The sequence below is a fragment of the Sturnira hondurensis genome, unplaced genomic scaffold, assembly GCF_014824575.4.
Source record: "Sturnira hondurensis isolate 20B ecotype Veracruz unplaced genomic scaffold, ASM1482457v3 Scaffold0004152, whole genome shotgun sequence".
Taxonomy (NCBI): Eukaryota; Metazoa; Chordata; class Mammalia; order Chiroptera; family Phyllostomidae; genus Sturnira; species Sturnira hondurensis.
The window spans coordinates 769611-789715 of NW_028076783.1; the positions used below are offsets into that span (position 1 = coordinate 769611).

General features: G+C 39.1%; 1 protein-coding gene across 2 annotated transcripts; it reads left to right on the top strand.

The window, feature by feature from the left end:
- The first annotated feature begins 221 nt into the window (after positions 1–221).
- P2RY1 (purinergic receptor P2Y1) lies at positions 222–6375 on the top strand. 2 transcript variants are annotated; one of them, XR_005066309.1, is made up of 2 exons: positions 222–2084; positions 4056–6375. XR_005066309.1 is itself a non-coding variant. In XM_037044806.1 (2 exons), exon 1 carries the CDS (start codon positions 749–751, stop codon positions 1868–1870), a length of 1122 nt encoding a protein of 373 aa, XP_036900701.1. In that variant the 5' UTR covers positions 222–748; the 3' UTR covers positions 1871–1908; positions 4056–6375. The 2 variants fall into 2 exon arrangements, 1 of the variants encoding a protein (XP_036900701.1); XM_037044806.1 differs by having other exon boundaries at positions 222–1908.
- The last annotated feature ends 13730 nt before the right edge of the window (positions 6376–20105 follow it).

Consider the following 20105-nt stretch of genomic DNA (forward strand, 5'->3'; position numbering starts at 1 on the left):
GAGCTCGGGCTGGTGGCCAGGGTTGCTGGCAGGGTGGGGGGACACGCCCCTTGCCTCCCTCCGAGCGCCCGGGTGCCCAAACTCCGCCCACGCTCGCGGGAGCCGGGCTCTCCGCCTGCCCCCTGCACTCGGGACCTTGCAGGGCCTGCAGAGGGACCCCGGAGCAGAACTGAAGAGAAACGGCCGAGATCCCAAAGTGCAGGAGTCTGCAGTCACTCGGAACCGGCGCGGACCCCGGACCCCGGACCCCGGCGAGGGGCGAGCTGTTCGCTTGCAAGGTTGGGAGAAGGAAGATGTCCAAACGAAGTTGATCGCTGGGGGAAGGAGGCTGGGGAACTCAGTCTCCATGCCCGAACGCAACACGTGAGTTCGGCTGGACCTCGGTGAGCCTCCGGCGGGGACTAGCCACCCCTCGGGAAAGCGCAATTGGAAAGTTGTGGGAGGCTGGCGGTGCCTTGTGCTCCCCGTTGGGTAATTTAGGCGCTGCCAGCCAGACTGGGAAGTTGCTGGCCCTCCCGCCAGCTTGGTTCGGTCCTGCTCCCCGGTGGATTTCATGGCCCTCGGGGAACCTGGAGCCGGAGCCAGCGTGGGCGAACCCCGGCGTGCCCCCTCCCGCGGGGATCCCCGGTGCCCGCTCCCTCCCGCTCGCCCGCTTTTCCGATGCTCGCAGCTCCCCTCGCCACCGCAGCCGCCCTCGCGCCGCCGCCGCTTGTCCCTTGGAGCCTCCGCCTAAGTCCGGGAGGACAGAATGACCGAGGTGCTCTGGTCCGCTGTCCCCAACGGGACAGACGCTCTCTTTGTGGGCGGCCCGGGCTCTCCCTGGGGAAACAGCACGGTAGCCTCCGTCGCTGCGGTCACCCCCACGTACACTTGCTCGCTGACCAAGACGGGCTTCCAGTTCTACTACCTGCCGGCTGTCTACATTTTGGTGTTCATCATCGGCTTCCTGGGCAACAGCGTGGCCATCTGGATGTTCGTCTTCCACATGAAGCCGTGGAGCGGCATCTCCGTGTACATGTTCAACTTGGCCTTGGCTGACTTCTTGTACGTGCTGACTCTGCCCGCGCTCATCTTCTACTACTTTAATAAGACAGACTGGATCTTCGGGGATGCCATGTGTAAGCTGCAGAGGTTCATCTTCCACGTGAACCTCTATGGCAGCATCTTGTTCCTGACCTGCATCAGCGTGCACCGCTACAGCGGCGTGGTGTATCCGCTCAAGTCCCTGGGCAGGCTCAAGAAGAAGAACGCCATCTACATCAGCGTGCTGGTGTGGCTCGTGGTGGTCGTGGGCATCTCCCCCATCCTCTTCTACACCGGCACCCAGGTCCGGAAAAACAAAACCACCACCTGCTATGACACCACCTCAGACGAGTACCTGCGAAGCTATTTCATCTACAGCATGTGCACGACTGTGGCCATGTTCTGTGTCCCCTTGGTGCTGATTCTGGGCTGTTACGGATTAATTGTGAAAGCTTTGATCTACAATGACCTGGACAACTCACCTCTGAGAAGGAAATCAATTTACCTGGTGATTATTGTACTGGCTGTTTTTGGGGTGTCTTATATCCCTTTCCATGTAATGAAAACGATGAATTTGAGGGCCCGGCTGGATTTTCAGACCCCAGAAATGTGTGCTTTCAATGACAGGGTTTATGCTACTTATCAGGTGACAAGAGGTCTAGCAAGTCTCAACAGCTGTGTGGATCCCATTCTCTATTTCTTGGCAGGAGATACTTTCAGAAGGAGACTCTCCCGAGCGACCCGGAAAGCCTCCAGAAGAAGCGAGGCAAATTTGCAGTCCAAGAGTGAAGACATGACCCTCAATATTTTATCTGAGTTCAAGCAGAATGGAGACACAAGCTTGTGAGGATGCAAGAATCCCCAAACACCCACTGTTGTAACATGGTAGGATGCTTAATAGAGCCATGTGCTTCCCCCACCCCCTTTAAGTTTCTGAAAGTTTAGAGAAAAATCAAACCAAGAAGTTAGTGAGTTAAAAGAAGAATAGAACTGGAAATGTCCACACACACACTTAAGTTTGTTTGGGTTGCTCTCAAGACCTCCCTTCTTTCTCACCAGAAGTATGTATAATAAAATAATTCTACTCTAGTTAAATATTTACCTTCTCTTCTGCCTTTAAATTTTACAAGTGTTTCTGAGTAAAGTGCACTTGAGTGTTGGAGCTATTTTGCTATTAATAATTTCTCTGAGGAAATTGACCACCTGAGACTTAAGTGTACCATTCATCTAGTCTTTAATGTTTTTGATAGTCCATGGGGTGACCAAATTGAAGCTCCGCATTGTTAAAGTTAGCAGAGTATATAGCAAAGAGAAAAATTTGATTCACTCAGTGTCAGGTGAACAGAGCTCTTGGGGGGGGAGTCATTTTTGGTCTGATTAGTATGGGTGGTAACTGACTTAGTTTCTTGGGGACTTGAATAGAAAAGGAAAGCCAATGAATTTAAAAGCCTAAAAAGTGATCATCCAGTTACTTCTGGAAAATTGCTCACTCTGTATTGGATGCTAAGTGTTTGATGATGGAAGCCTGCATAGATCATCCATAGGTAAAATGCATTCAGAATCGTCCGAGTGCGTGTCCTTTCCTTGTAAACAGCGTGAACGCTGCTAGACTTCCTGTGACAAAGAGCGTTTATGGACTTGCATCACTGCTGCTGGAGTGTGTTTGTGTGCCAGCGCAGATGCTCACTCACATCTGTAAAAACAGTCCTGAAAAATCACAGATAAAGTACAGACCAAAGCTGACTAACCGTCAGCAAGTTGAGAGCTGTTGGGCAGGAGGACGGTGTTATCAGAGGGAGAGTGGTTACAGTCACAAGGCATATTCTAGAAGCGTGGTCTAAAATGTCCGAGGCAACAGAGAGTGGGGAGAAGACATTTTTAGATTAAGGACTTTAAATTAAAGTCATGGTGTAAAGGTGCTTTTTGCTTCTTTGAAATGAAAGAAAACATTAAATGCAATGAGAAGAAGGTGGAATTTGTGAAGGTTGTGTTGGTATAGAAACTACAATCCTTTATTAGATCTTAGATCCTCATATTTCAAGGGAAAAATTGAAATATTTGAGAAAGAGATATAAGGATAATGAAATTTTAAGTAACTAAGATACCCCAGCCGTGAGAAGTGAGTTGTACAGACTACTCAATCACACTGTCAAAAGTTTCTAAGAGGACCACTGGGCAGTGTTTCCTACATATTTTTTCTCTGCCAAGCAATAATGAGAAACGTGTAAAATATTACAATAGTTTTAGTAACATTTTAATGAGAATTGAATTGCTGTGTTTCTAGCCCTTAAAACTTTAAATTCTATGTATTAGAAATGACCTCAACTCAAATTCTAGAATAATGAGTTGAGGTAACACAGCTTACAGCTCCAAACAAGTAAGTGTGGTGTCAAAAGGATGTTTAATTGTGAAAAGCTCAATAAAGCCAACATGAGAGTCTGCTACTCAGGGTGGCATAACTTGTTTGAAAGCACTTTATAAATAAAATAACTGGGGGTTGTGCCTTAAGGCAGGAACCTGTGGGACACAGTGACAGGTAAGTCAAGGATTGCTTTCAATTTGTGCAATACCTGGATAGATGGTGAGTTTATGAGACCTTCAGTTTCTTCTTAGAATTACTTAAGTGTATCCAGTGTCAGGCCACTAAGACCAACAAAGAAAAACTGTGTTTAGCTTTCTAAAAGGTGGTTCTTTTTCTACATGTTCAGTATTCATGCACAGAATTACTGTAGAAGAAACATTTTAAATGTCTCACTTATACTTATGCATTTTGAGGAAAGAGGAGGTTTAGCCAGGTTCTCAGTTGGTTCGAGTCCTACAGGACTGTGTGTTGTGGAACCCTCGAGGAAGAAATCTAAAACATGTTATCACCATATTGTCCCTGTCATGCATCATGTTTATTGAGACAAGTTTAGTATCACTAAGTTGAACAAAAGTGCAATTTCAAAGCGATCGATCCTTAAACTCAAAGGCTAGTGGAACACATTTCTGTAGCATTTCCTTGTCATTTACTTCAGTTTTCTTCCTTTTAGGTCTCAGAATATCCAGCATAATTTTACAGTCTGTGTTAAGGATAATTGTTTCAGCTACCAGAGAACTTCTTATAGAGTATGGATCCATTGAGGAGATGGACAGTGACTAGAAATGTCCTTTTACTTCTTGGCATGTTCTTTTCCCCAGAGTGTTTCTTCTTCAGCTTCATACATCATGCAGTAGACAATAGTGACATGTGAATGCATGTCAGATAGAAACAAGGATGATCTCACTAACTCCTTGCAGGCAAAAAAGCTCTCTGGGAAGTGTCTGTGTTCATGGTGAAAACATAAAGAGGGTCAGGATGAAGCAGTGATCTTAAAATCTGATTCTTGACATGTGATGATATTATTAACTGTTGTAATGAAAACAGAAGAAGTCTGTTGGCATTTGATGAAAGAACTGCTGAAATCATAGGATTTATCCATTAACTAAATTTCACAATACAAAATTATTTTAATGCCAAGTCCAAGGTGTTTTATGACACACAAAGTACGTCTTTGACACTTTGAACATCGACATGTTTGCATTGCAATGGTGAGAAGGACAAACCAAGAAGAGACACAGCATGAGTAGAATTCAGAGTTAAAACCATAACATTGCCACTCAGCCAGCTTTGGAATTGTGACCCTTTCAAGACCATTCTTTGTGTTAAAAAGGTTGGATAACATCTAGCTGTTGGGGCCTTGGGGGATGTGGAAACATTAGAACTACAGACAGCCAGAGGTGCATGAAATCTGCTGCTGTACTCTGCAGGACTCTTGGATTCCAGTCCTTGGCTAAAGATTCTCATGAAATCCAGCCATGTGGACCTAGAACTTGTAAATTTCTCTCAGTCCCCTTCAGGGGTATTTTAACCTGCCTTTGGATACAAAAGAGGTCAGTGCTTACAGCAGCTGGAATCCGATTGGCTGCAATAGAGCCATGTAACTAGTTAGAGATCTCTTGAAGCTTTAACTTTGCTGGTCAGTTGTGGCTGTCATATAGTATTTATTAATGAAGCTTATAGTTCTTCAGTTGCACAGATTGAAAGACTTTCTTGAAAGGTCCAACATACTGATGTAAATTTTATTTATTACAGTGTATAATATTAATGTCCCAGTGGTATATTTTACGTAATATATGATGCATAGATAAGATGAGTTATTGTAAATTATGATGCTTTTCAAAGACTAGCATCTTGAAATGTTTGTCTTCAGATTTTTTGACCTAAAATATGAAAATCTGTGATACAAGTAGTTAATTTTCTCTAGAAATGCTTTTGCACGTTTTTCTTTTTATTTAAAATTTTTTCTATACAGACAGAATTTGTTGTCAAACTGTCATAAGATCAATAGCAAGTACAACACATCTGTGTCTGTACTGTCTACATTTTATACAATGTTATAGAAAAGTTTCTATTGTGTTTTAAGAACATTTAGAATTGTGCCCTCAAAAATGACCAGAGCTTTTATTTCCAAATGCAATATACTTGTCCTAAATTCAAAATAGAGCTCTTCCATATTAGATGTCTGGTGAGATGGGCATTATCAAAATCACATTAGAATTTAAAGAAAAACTTGAGGGAGACGGGGAGAGAAAGAGGCACCGGGCATAGTCAGTGACCATGCTCAGTTCTTCTTACATTTTTGTGCTGTATTTCTTTTTAAGGCGAAATAGTCCAATCTTAATTGCTTTGAGGTGGAGTTTCTAAATAACACACTACCAGCAAGTTTAACACTGCTATTGATTTTCAATTGTTTGTTCAGTTGATGACTTTAATTCCAAGTTTAATAGTGATGACTGTATTATTATATATTTGGCTGCTGAAGTCTGTTACATTTTTTATTCTGTTGTACATTGTATTGTATACATAATGACAAATTAATATGAAGGGGAATATATGTGACATATCAAAATTTGTGAAGTTGAAATCTAGTATGTTTCAGTGCTTTTGCAAAAATGTTTATTTTTATATTATCAGTGATTTAATGTAGACAATTGAGTAGGTTTCTTTGTGATCATTAGTGCCATTAAATGAGCGGTATGGAAACAGTATTACTTGACATTTTGTGCTTTCTCAGGTTTATCTGAGTCAATGGTAGCTTAACAGACTCCCACCTAATTGTGCACAATTGTTTTCTTCAAAAGGAATGTACATTGCCTATACGTTTGCATGCAGGAGTGTACAATATCGTGTGCGTGTGTCCAAAGCATGGCAGCCGAATTTGCATCTGCTATTGATAATAACAGCAGAGCCTAAATACAATCGTGGTCACTAGAAGTGTACCTACAATAGACAACTACAACTAAAAACTCTCAATAAAACTATGAAATGTGGTCTGATGACTTCTATGTTATTATGGTATTAATGCTCACTAGTTTCCCCAGACTTTGATGTGTACCATGTAACACTTAGCAAATTCTGCCGGGTGTGTAGAATTAATGCAGACATTTCTTAAGGTGTAGGCTGCACTATGAAATAGTGAAGTGTTAAAGAGCAAATCCTGGTCCGTGATAATTGATACAATTGTCATTATTTGATATTATTAATAGGAATGTGACCTAGTTCTTTGAGGAACATACTAAATGCAACCTTAATACGTGTTTCTCACAGTAGTGTTCTGTATTTAAAATATTAGCTGTAATCTTCTCTTTAATTTAAAATCTATGCAGGTAATCTTACTAATAAGAATCTTTCGCAGTTTCTGTTTATTAGTCTACCTTACCTTCTTCTTTCAAGTTTATTAAAAAGTACCTATCAGGTGCTGTGCAGTGAAAACGTGTATAATGGAATGAGAACTCACTTAAAGTGCTACTGCTTTCTCCCTCGGTGTCAGAAGGTAAGTGCTGCCCTGGCTGGTGTAGCTCAGTGGATTGAGTGCCGGCCTGCAAACCAGATGATCTCGGTTCAATTCCCAGGGCACATACCTGGGTTGCAGGCCAGTTCCCGGCAGGGGACACACCAGAGGCAACCATCCATTGATATTTCTCTCCCTCTCTCCTTCCCTTCCCCTCTATAAGATAGATAAATAAAATCTTTAAAAAAAGAAGGTAAGTGCCCAATGGCCCTGCAGGGTGTTCTGGTTGTCTGCTCTCAGGTGCCCAGTCATAGAATCCTGCAAATGGACAGGTGCAAATCTCCTGCAGTCTTCACAATATTTCTTATTCAGCTTTAACTCCTTAAGTATCTGTACTACCCAGACTTCACCACCTGGGAGTCCTCATTTAATAACATCACCTTTGGTAGAGTTTTGTGGGTGTGTCTGCATGTGTATGTGTGTGCATTTATTTAGTGCACACAAAGAAATTATACAGATAGTTATCTTTCTGATTTAAGAGACTTTGCCACAAAGCTTTGAGCTCCTTTTTGTTTTCAAAAACCATTTTGGGATTGGAGTTCAGAGACCCTTCTCTCTCCACAAGTGAGTATACTGCCTTTAAATTCTCCTTTACATTAATGGACTAGTAAATAAGTTCACACTCTCTTTTCAGGAAGTTTGGAATTTTGCCCCCCAAATATAATCAGAGTTTCCATTTCCCAATGCAAAAAGCTTGTCCTAATGCAAAGTAGATCTGTTAGAGTGCAGAAGTCTGACTGGATGGGGCCTTAAAGATAAAACAGATGTAACTGGAAATCCATGTTAATGTTAATAGGCTGCTTGCTTGCTTGCTTCAAGCTCCCAAGATTAGATAGGGCTTTCGGGTAGATCCTGGGCACTGGCATTCCGAGCCAGCATTCCGAGCCAGCAGGGTCTGAACAACAGTTGTGGATAGACACAAGGCCTCGGGCCCAGCAGCTGACAAGGCTGCAGCCCTTTGGAAACGGACAGGGGCGCGGAGGCAGTCGGCACGGCACAGAGGGGGAAATGTGCTGCCCTTCCTGATTACCTGGCAAGAACTCACCTGCATCGAGGTAGAAAATCCTTGGTGGTAGATTTAAACAGAAAAAAGCCTTGGCAATGATCCAATCCCACTACCTCCGTGTGCTGGCGAGAGCCCAGTTTTCACATTCACAGGTGGGGTGAGCAAAAGACTAGGGGTTTTCACTCCTATGAAGACATTCCTTGCACATCCCAGGGCTCTTCAAATGGTGGGTGGGTTTTGACCCATTAGTGTGTCAGGAAATTAGGATAGTGGGTTAGGATCAGCACTAACAGAACAAATAGAATACGAGAGATCAAAGTCCCTACCTCAGTGAGTAAGCTTTGTGACTTTAATCTCCAACGTACACACACACACAACACAACGCATTTACGTACTTGTATCTTGGGTTTCAGTGGACTTTTGATATCTTACAAAGGACCTGGTCAAAAAAGTTCAAAAACTACACTACACCTTTCCCAAAGAAATTACTAAAGCAATATTAAGCCTACATCTAAGAATGGCTATTTGTAGTTAGAGATGGTATAACTGGCATTCTGATTGATGTAGATTTTGTCAACTTAACTCATCATATTATTTCATCTGGTTTAAGCAATTAACTGCAAAACAGCAAATGTTCATTATGTTTAAGAGCATCAATTTTGGAGCCTTGGTTTTGAACCCACCTCTGCCACTTACAACTGGTGTACCCTGGGCAAGTTACTTAAGTCTTCTTAGCTGTGGGTTCCTAAACCGTAAAATGGGCAGGATAACTTGCAGCTCATAGGATGCTGGAAGAATCTATGGAAGGAAACATGCAGGGCACCTACTATATAATACACACTCAATAAATGGGAGCTATATACCATTCTTGAGGTTGCTAAGGATTTTACCAATTCATGTACTTCTTTGTTGTTATTGTTTCTGTTTCTGTTGATATTAATATTTCTATTGCCTTTCATGCCATCGAAGCTTTGTGGGTCTCCTGGAAACTCACATTGTGTGATTAAGAGTTTCCTAGAAATTCTCATTGTGGGACTGAAGGCATGTAACATCGTCCTTTTGGACACTCCATTCAATGTCTGAGGTCAGATAATAAACAAGTCTTCAACTCTGATGCTCTGCACTGTGGTATGTACTCTGTGGGGGAAAGATATGTTAGGCAGAGTGTGCAGCTAAAAATATAGCTAGAGGAAGAGTCTGCTGACCTCCTCAGCTGGGCCTCACCTCTCAAGTTCATGGTCTATTTTCAATCACCACAGTCCATAGGCTGGCCTTCAATTGGGCAGATCCAGAAACTTGATCTCTCAACAGTTCACCTAGAGTTCACCAACTCTGGGGCACTGACTCATACCAAGTGAACTGACAAGAGAATCGTTTACCTGTGAGAATGCCACTTCATGAGCACATAACAGCTACATCCCAATCTCAGGAACAGACATTTGCCTTTTTGTTCAGTGTAATTAAGGATGAGAAAGTTGACTTCAGAGCTTAGAATAAGAACAAGGAGAGGTGATTTTCGTGAATAGCATGTCCAGTAAGGTAGAAGAGCTGAAAAATAGCCTGCCTCTAGAGATACTGGTCATAATAATCAGCATCTATCCTGTTCTTGAAAAACTTCTGCCTGCCTGGGACAGCTCAATAGCACAGAGACGGGACTTTTCACATTTGCTTATTTTCTTTTCAAGTCAGTCCCACCGTCACTAACATCTTTGCTCATAAATTACATGTCAGTAATGTCTCCCAGTGGTGGGAGTGGCAGGAGGGGGAGGTAGATAAGGCTGCAACGCTTGCTAAGTTGGAGATAAGTACTTAAAAGACGTCTAATTGGAAATGGTACGGTATGGCACTGCAGAGTTCAGAAACGCCATTCCAGAGGTCAGGACAAAGTTACAGGGAGAGACAGAGTTTGGGAGTTGTTCATGTACAAATGACAGCTGTGGGGGAGGGGCTCAACCTTAGGCAACACTGGGGTGGACAGAGAAGAACACCGAGCAGGAAGAACTGGAGTCATGGAAGATTCTAGATGGCCTTCTGAAGAAATCAGTCTCAGAGAGTTTTTAGGGAACAAAACTGTCACTTTGTTTAGATAGGGCCATAAAGAGACAGTTGCACATACAAATTAGAAAGTATAGGTGTCTAGCCCTGGCTGGTGTAGCTCAGTGGATTGAGGGTGGGCCTGCGAACCAGAGGATCGTGATTCGATTCCCAGGTGGGGCAATGCCTGGGTTGAGGGCCAGTTTCCTGCAGGGGACACATGAGACAACCACACGTTGATGTTTCTCCCCCTCTTTCCTTCCCTTCCCCTCTAAAGGTAAATAAATAAAATCTTTTTAAAAAAAAAAGAAAGTATTGGTCTCTAATTGAGATCAGTGTTAAACCATAACAATAGTCATGATTACTGATCACTGAACAAATGAACAATATATACAGAATCTGGAAAGAGAGGCAAAGAGAAGTCCTAAGAAATTGTTGTTCTAAGCAGGATGTTCAAAGAATGGTGGTGTTAGTAGAGTCAGGAGCAGAGCATGGGTAGTTTATAGGAAGGAATAACCAGCTGTGGGGTCTGAATACAACGGAGGAGAGGAGAAAAAAGTCAGAAATGACTGAGATGCTGTCTGGAGAATCTGTAATAACGGTAATGACCTTGACAGATATAGATAGAATATTGGGAAGAGGAGCAGGAGAGCACAAAAAAACATGACGATAGTATAAAACTCATCCTGTGCAAGAAATAAAATATTAGTCCATTTATTTTTCTATACTGCAATTTTATGAGTCTCTCTTCGGCTAATCTGGAAGAGACTTAATTTAACTTTGTTCAGCACCCATGCCCCTCTCCTTGAGGTTGCGACTTAGCCCCATAAAGAAGTGGAGTTGTTGAAATTAGGGCCTCTGTTCACATTGTCATCTGTCACCGGTGGACACTCATGAGGCAGCCTGTGTCAGTGCAGTGTCCTGCTGAGTCACCCCTTGCCTTCATTTACAAGAGCCCCTCACTTGTGGCTCTCTAAGCAGACGCCATGCCTTTCCTTTCCTGGGATAACTTCATCTCACTACTGGGTGTGGGGCAGGCAGGGGCCTCCTGTGAGATCCCCCCGCCAACCCTTGGAGGTGCCACAAAGCAATTTCTATTCAGGAGTTTATCAGGAAAAAACATATATATGTGTGTGTGTGTATATGTATATATGTATATATATGTTTATATATGTTTATATATACATATGTTTTATGTGTATATATATATATACACAAAATCTTGGAATATCAAAAGAAGAAGTACACAGTAAACAAGTATGGGTGAAGAGAATAGATTTTTCTTCTTTTGAGTTTTCTAAAGTATGTTTGATGCTTGAAGCTAAAATTGTGATGCTGTTTGATTTGGTTTGAAATATATGCAGAGAAAATAAGGTGAACTCTTTATAGATGGTGGAAGGTAAAGAGATGTAAAGGGAGGTAAGGTTTCTACACATCCCTGGAAGTGGTAAAATGATGACAATATAAATGGGAAAAGTTATGCTCACTTAACGTAACAGCTAGAGCTTTGGCTAAAAAAGTGGTTATGCAAAGAGATGTAGTCAAAAACAATATAAATGAAGCAAACTAGAATTCTGAAAAATATTCAAGGAACTCAGAAAGGAGAATAAAATAAATAAATTATAGACACCAAAAACAGAGGGAATAAACAGAAAACAAAAAAGTAAAATGGTAAATTTAAACATTAAATATAAATACACTAAGTGAAGCACAGTTTGAAAAAATATATTTAAAAATTATTTATTCATTTCTAGAGAGAGAGAAAAGGAAGGAGAAAGAGAGGGAGAGAAACATCAGTGTGTGGTTGCCTCTCAAGTGCCCATTACTGGGGACCTGGCCTCCAACCCAGGCATGTGCCCTGGCTGGGAATTGAACTGGTGACCCTTTGATTAGCAGCCCACACTCAAGCCACTGAGCCACACCAGCCAGGGCTGTAAGACTATATTTAGACACATGAATCAACTTTACTTTGTCCATAAGAAACTCACTTCAAATACCAAGAAGAGTCAAAAGAAAAAAAGAGTCAGAAGGAAGAAAATAATAAAGATAAAACAGAAATTAATGAAATTTAGAACACAAAATCAATAGAAAAAAATAATGAAACAAGGAGATAGGTCTTTGAAAAGATCAATAAATGTGATAATTCTATGGTGAGGCTGACAAAAAAGTCGGTTATGAGCATAATAAATAAAATGGGATGTGACCGAAGATCCTGTACGCATCAAAAGCAGTGTGATCCACAAACAACTTCACACATAAAAATGTGATGTCTTTGATGAAAGCCCTCAAAAATAAGGATTGATCACAACTCACCCAATATCAAATAGTTTTAATAGCCCTATAACTGTTACTGAAAGTGAATTTGTAACTTAACCCCCCTTCAAAAAAGAAGAAAGAAAAAACAAGAAAGAAAGAAATCTCCAGGCCTAGTGGGTTTCCCTGGAGATTTAACAAAATATTTAAAGAAAGTTTTACACCAATTCTACACAATTTCTTCCAGAAAACAGGAGATGAAACAATTACCAGTTTGTTCTATGAAACTAGTTTCATTCAGATACCAAAATCAGACAGAGTACAGAAAAAGAAAGAAAAGCAAAGTAAACTATACACTAATATCATTGGCGAATATAGTCACAAAAATTGTTAATAAAATATTAGCAAATAGAATATAAGCCTACACAGTTACCATGGCCACAAGGGATCTGGGATGCAAGGTTGACTTAATATTTAAAAATCCATCTGTAGAATCGCTATAGTAACAGACTAAAAAAAATGCATGATAATATGTGTGGAGGGAGCCTAAAAAACAGAATTTATTTATAAAAATAGGTATTTATTCTTATATGCTAAACTTCAGTCACCTTCAAAGTATTCTCCATTTTATGCAATACTCCTACTGAGGCTTTTTTCCACTGCTCAAAACAAGTTTTTGAACTCGGCAATTTTGATGCCTTTCAGTGCTTCAGCCCTTTCTTATTTCACGTTTTCCACATAGGCAAAATGTTTCCTTTGGGGACTTTTTTTATCCAGGGAAACAAAAAAAATAGTCACTCGAGGGAAGATAGGGTGAATAGGGAGGGTGTTGGATGGGGGGTTTGGGCGACAGGTTTTCTGGTCAAAAGCTGTTGAATACTCAGCACAGTATGGGCAGGTGTACTCATATATCACCCATCATGAATTGGGCAAACATGTTGAGAGTCTGCAAAAAAAAAAGTCATTGAAGCCAAAGGCAGCCTCCCACAACAATGCCAGCTGGTACACTGATGCAGATGGGTTCCTAGAACCCTCACCTGGTGGGGAAGCTCTGTACGAAAAGAAGCTCTCCCTCCAGAAGATAGTTTCAGGTATTTGGGGGTCACCCCTTGTATCATGGATGAAGAAAATGCATTTGACAAAATATATTTATTCATGATGAAAATTTTCAGAGAAATAAAAACAGAGGGGAATTTTTTCAGCTTGATAAAGATCATTTATTTTAAAAAATCCAAACAAACAAACAATAACTACAACTCACATTATGCTTAATGGTGAAAGGCTCAATATTATTCCATGAAGATTGGAAACAAGGCAAAGATTCTGCTCTAACTACTCTTATTCAACAAAATGCTGGAAGTCCTAGTCAGCGTAAAGTGAGGAAAGCGATTAAAACACATAAAGATTGGAAAGGAAGTAATGAAACTATCTCCCTGTTTGTAGATGATATAATTGCCCATATAAAAGAGCCCAAGAAATTCAAAATAAAAGTCCTGGCATTATGAAGTTGAGTTCAGCAAGGCCACAGGATGCAAGATATGCACACAAATATCAACTATGTTTCTGTGCACGAACAGTGAACACGTGCATGCTGAAATTAGGAATACCATACCATTTACAATAGCTCAAAAATGAAATAAAATCCATCAAAACATGTACAGGACTTATATGCTTAAACCTATACAAGTTGATGAAAGAAATAAAATTGCTAAACAAATAAAGAGTCAGAACATGTTATTGGATTAGAAGACTCAGTATAATAAAGATGACAAATTTCCCCAGACTGATATGTAGGTTTAATATAATTTCTATCAAAATTCCAGCAAGACTTTCTGTAGATATAGAAAAGATTGTTCTAAAATTTATGTAGAAAGGCAAAGGAACTAGATTAGATGAGACAATTATGAGAAAGGAGAATAAAGTGGAATGAATTGATACTACCTAATTTCAAGATTATTACATAACTATAATAATCAAGACTCTTCCATTTTGGAGGAGGGATAAACGCATAGACACATGAAATAGACTAGAGAACCCAGAAATAGATCCTCATAAAAGTGCCTCAATGATTTTAGTATTTCTAATAAATAGTGCTAAAGAAATTGGACATCCATGACCAGAAAAGAAAGAAAGAAAAAAGGAAGAAAATAAGAAAGGGAGGAAGGGAGAAGGAGGGAATGTCACTGTGAGCATCACACCTTATAGAAAAATTAACTCAAAAGGAAGCATTTAAATGTAACACACACCACCATGAAACTTTAGAAAAATCACAGGAAAAAATCTTCAAGATCTAGGACTAAGAAAAGAGTTCTAAGTAACATCAAAATCATGTTCCATAAAGGAAAAACTGACAAATTGTATTTCACCAAACTTGAAATGTTTGCTCTGCAGAATCCCCCATTGAGAAAATGAAAAGCCACACTTACAAAAATATTTGTAAGCCTCATGTCTGATGAAGATTTAGTATCTAGAATGTATTCTTAAAAACTCTCAAAATCCAACAATGAAAGCACAAATAATCCATGGAAAAAGTGGGCAAAGGCATTAAATATAAAGATGGCAAATAAGCACAAGAAAAGATGTTCAATGTCATTAGCTATTAGGGAAGAGCAAATGAAAACTGTAAGGAGATGTCACTATGCACTTTTCTAAATGAATAAAATTTTGAAATATGACAACACCAAATATTATTGAGGATGTGATGAAACTGGATTACTCATATATTAATAGTGGGAATGTAAAATGGCATAGCCACTCTGGAAAACAATCTGGGTGTTTTTTATTTAAATTCAACTTCCATATGAGAGACATGAAAACCTATCTTCAAAGCAAAACCTGTATGAAAATGTTATCCAACCTTTATTTGTAACAGACTAAAATTGGAAACAGCCCAGATAGCTTTCAGTGAGTAATTGGTTGAGCAAATTATGTTACAATTATTTTATGGAATACTATGCACCAATAAAAAGAAAAAATTATTAATGTAACCAATGACCTGGATGAATCTCCAGAGCAGTATGCTAATTTTAAAAAATCTCAAAAGAATACTGCTGTATTATTCTATTTACATAATATTGCTGAGATGAGAATATTATAGAGATGGAGAACAGACTAGCCATTGACTATGATTTAAAAAGGAGTATGAGGTGGGGGGAAGTGAATTTAACTGTACAATGGTTAACATAAGGAATTCTTGTGGTGATGGAAATGTTAATTTGACTAATTAATCTTGACTATGTTAGTGTCAATAGCCTGGACATGATACTGTACTACAGTCCTTTTATTTTCAATTATAATTTATATTCAATATTATTTTATATTAGTTTCCAGTGTACAGCATAGTGACTAAATAATCATATACCTCAAAAGTGACCCCCTGTTATTCCCTATAGCAGTGACCCACAATCCACCTGATACCATACATAGTTACTTATTGACTATATTCCCTATGACGTGCTCAGAGAAACTGAGTCAAAGGTACGTGGGATCTCTCAGTATTAGTTCTTGTTACTGCATGTGAACCTACAATTATCTCAAAATAAAAAGTTGAATGAGAAAATGAGACAGAAAGAGAAAAGGAAGGGGGGAGAAAGAAAGGGAAGGGAAGGGAAAGAAAGGCAAAGGAAAGGAGAAAAGAGAAAAAGAAAAGAACAGAGAGAAGAGGAGAGGAGAAAAGAGAAATAGCCAAACCTGGAAATAAATATCTATCAACAAGTGAATGACAAATCGTGTTACATCCTCACAGTGGAATGCTATTTAACAACAAAAAGCAATAATCTACTAATACACACCTCATGAATAAATTTCAAAAATACTATAGTGAGAAAAAAGAAGCCAGACAGGGGAATACATTCTAGATTGTTTCTATCAGAGTCAGAAACAGACAAAACTAACCTATGAGGCCAGGGCTGTGTGGGAATGGAGGCCTGACTGCAAAATTGCAGGAGGGAATTCTTTGGGTGATAGACTTGTTTTATAGTCTGACCAAGATGATTGTTCCATGAACCTGCATTTGTCAGTATTCAACAAATTGTATACTTAAAAGGAGTGCATTATATTGTACGTATGTTATTCCTCAATAAAGTTCGTGTTAAAGAAAAAGAATGAGCCCTGACTGGTATAGCTCAGTGGATTGAGCATGGGCCTGCGAACCATATGATCACGGTTCGATTCCCAGTCAGGGCACATGCCTGGGTTGCAGGCCAGTTCCCAGCAGGGGACTCACGAGAAGCAACCATACATTGATATTTCTCTCCTTCTTTCTCCTTCCCTTCCCCTCTAAAGATAAATAAATAAAATCTAAAAGAAAAGAAAAGAAAAAGAATGAATGCAATTGAGAAAACAGACCTGATACTGTGGGTTTTTTTTTCATTTTTGGTTAGAAACTGTAGCAAACAATCAAGAAATATGCCAAGACATCTATAACACACTGTATTAAATGGATTTAATTAATAAATTTCAAGCATTTCACCCAAAGCAGCAGAATATATATGCTTTTCAAGAGCACATGGAATACTTCCTAGGACAGACCACATGTTAGGACACAAAAAAAGTCTCAATAAATTTAGGAAGATTGAAATCATATCAAGCATCTTTTCTGACCACATGCTATGAAACCAGAAATCAATGACAAGAAGCTCACTGGAAAACACACAAAGACACAGAAGCTAAATAACATGTTATTAAACAATTAATGGATCAACAATGATATCAAGGAAGCAATCAAAAGATACATTGAAACAAATAAAAAGGAAGACACAACAATCCCAATCTGAGGGACACTGGGAAAGCAATCCTAAGGGGGAAATTCATAGCATTATAGACCTATATCCAAAAAAGAAAAAGTTCAAATAAACAATCTAATTTTACACTTAAACGAACTTGAAAAAGAACAATAAACAAAGCCCAAAGTGTGTATAAGGAAAGAAATAATAAAGAGCAGAAATAAACAAAGTAGAGTCTGAAAAAAGAGAAAATATCAATGAATTCATGAGCTGATTCTTTGAAAATATAAACAAGATAAACAAATCATTAACCAGACTCATCAAGAGAAAAGAAAGAAGACCCACATAAATAAAATCAGAAATGAAAGAAGAGAAATAACAGCTGACACCAAAGAAACACAAAGGATTCTAAGAAAATACTATGAACAACTATGTACCAACAAACTGGACAACTTGGACAAAATGGATACATTCCTAGAAACATACAATCTTCCAAAGCTTAAGCAGGAAGAATCAGGGAATCCGAATAGACACATTACACCTAGTGAAATTGAAGCAGTAATCAAAACACTCCCAATAAACCAAAGCCTGGACTGGATGGCTTCATAGGTGAATTTTAGCAAATATTTTGAGAAGAACTAACACCTCTCCTTCTGAAACTATTTCATAAAATTCAAGAGGAGGGAAGGTTCCCAAACTCATGTTGAGGCCAAAAGTATTCTAATTTCAAAACCAGATAAAGACACTGCTAAGAAAGAAAATTATATGCCACATCCCTGATGAAAACAGACACTAAAATCCTCAAAAAACATTAGCAAACTAAAGATAGCAATGCATCAAGAAGTTCATACACATGATCTACTGGCATTTATTCCAGGAATGCAAGGTGGGTACAACATTTGCAAATCAATAAATGCGATTCACCACATGCAAAAATGAAGGACAAAACCAAATGATCGTAGATACAGAAAAAGCATTAGATAAAATCAAATACTCATTTATGATCAAAACTCTCAGCAAAGTGGAAATAGAGGGAACACACCTAAACATAATAAAGTCTATATATGACAAACCCACTGTCAGCATCATACAGACATTTCCCTGAAGATCAGGAACGAGACAGGGATGTCTGCTTTTACTTCTCTTATTCAACATCGTACTGGAGGTCCTAACCACAACAATCAAACAAGAAGAAGAAATAAAGGGCATCCAAATTGGAAAGAAAGAAGTAAAACTGTTTTTATATGCAGAAGACATCATACAGTACGTAAGGAACCCCAAAGATTCCACCAAGAAACTCCTAGAACTGGTAAATGAATTCAGCAAAGTAGCAGGATACAAAATTAATATCCAGAAACCAATTGCATTTTCACATACTGATAACAAACTACCAGAAATGGAAATTAAGAAAACAATCCCATTCACAATTGCTTCAGAATGAAAAAAATGCCTAGGAGTAAACCTAACCAAGGACATAAAAGACCTGTACTCAGAAAATTATAAGACAGTGGAAAAAGAAATTGAAGAAGATACAAATAAGTGGAAGCACACACCATGTTCATTGATAGGAAGAATTAACATCATTAAAATGTCCACATTACCCAAAGCAATCTATAGATGCAATGCAATTCTTATTGGAATTTCAATGAGGTATTTCAAAGAACTAGAACAAATATTTAGAAAATATATATGGAACCACAAAAAGCCTCGCATAGGAACGGCAATCCTGAGAAAGAAGAACAACATTGAAGGAATCACACTACCTAATATCAAACTATATTATGTATAAGGCCATAATAATCTAACCAGCATGGTTCTGGCATAAAAACAGACACATACATCAATGGAACAGAAGAAAGAGCCCAGAAGTAAACCCACATCTTTATAATCAATTACTATTGAGGAAACAAGCACATACAGTGGGCTAAGGATAGTTTATTCAATAAATCATGTTTGGAAAATGGGAAAGATACAGGCAGAAAGATAAAATTAGACCCCCTTCATACATCATACACAAGAATAAATTCAAAGTGGACAAAAGACTTAAATTTTAGACCCCAAAACATAAAAATCATAGAAGAAAATGTAGGCACCAAAGTCTTGGACACTTCTCATAGCAGTATTTTATCAGATATATCTCCCCAGGTGAGGGAAACAAAAGAAAAATAAACAAATGAGACTACATCAAACCGAAGAGGTTTTGCACAGTAAAGGAAAAAGGCAACCCACAGAATGGGAGAACATATTCACTGATACATCTGATAAGGGGTTAATATCCAAAATTTATAAAGAACTTACAAAACTCAACACCAAAAAAACTCCAAACAACTCAAGTTAAAAGTGGACAAAGGACCTGAATTGACACTTCTCCAAAGAGGACATACAGATGACCAATAGACATATGAAAAGTTGCTCAACATCACTAATCATCAGAGAAATGCAAATTAAAACCACAAAGAGATGTCACCTCATACCTGTCAGAATGACTGTCATCAATAAATCAACAAACAGTAAGTAGTAACAAGGATGCAGAGAAAGAGGAACCCTTTCGCACTGCTGGTGGAAATGCAGACTGGTGCCACCACTGTGGGAAGCAGTATGGAGATACCTAAAAAAATTAACAATGCATCTGCCTTTTGACCCAACAATCCCAATTCTGGGAATATATCTGAAGGAAGCCAAAACACTAATTCAGAAAAACATAAACACCCCTATGTCCATTGGATCATTATTTACAGTCACCAAGATATGGGAGTATCCCAAGTGTCCATCAGTAGACGAGTAGGTAAAACAACTACGGGAAATTTACACGATGGAATGCTACTCAGCAGTGAAAAATGAAGAAAATTGTACCCTTTGCGATGGTATATATGGACCTGGAGAAAATTATGCTAAGGGAAATAAGCCAGGCACAGAAAGACAAATGCCATATGATTTCACTCATATGTGAAATCTAATGAACAAACGGAACTAACAAGCAAAATAGAAACAGAATATTTGAGTGTAGGATTTCAGCTAAGAGGAAGGGAAGTTAAGATGTGGAGGGATTAAGCAAAAAGGTGAAAGGAGTCATGGACATGGACAACAGTAGTGTGATTGCGGTGGGAAGGAGGGTATATCGGGACTGAATGGTAATGGGAAAAACACAATAAAAATTCAAAAAGTAAAAAGAGACACAATGCTGGAGAGATT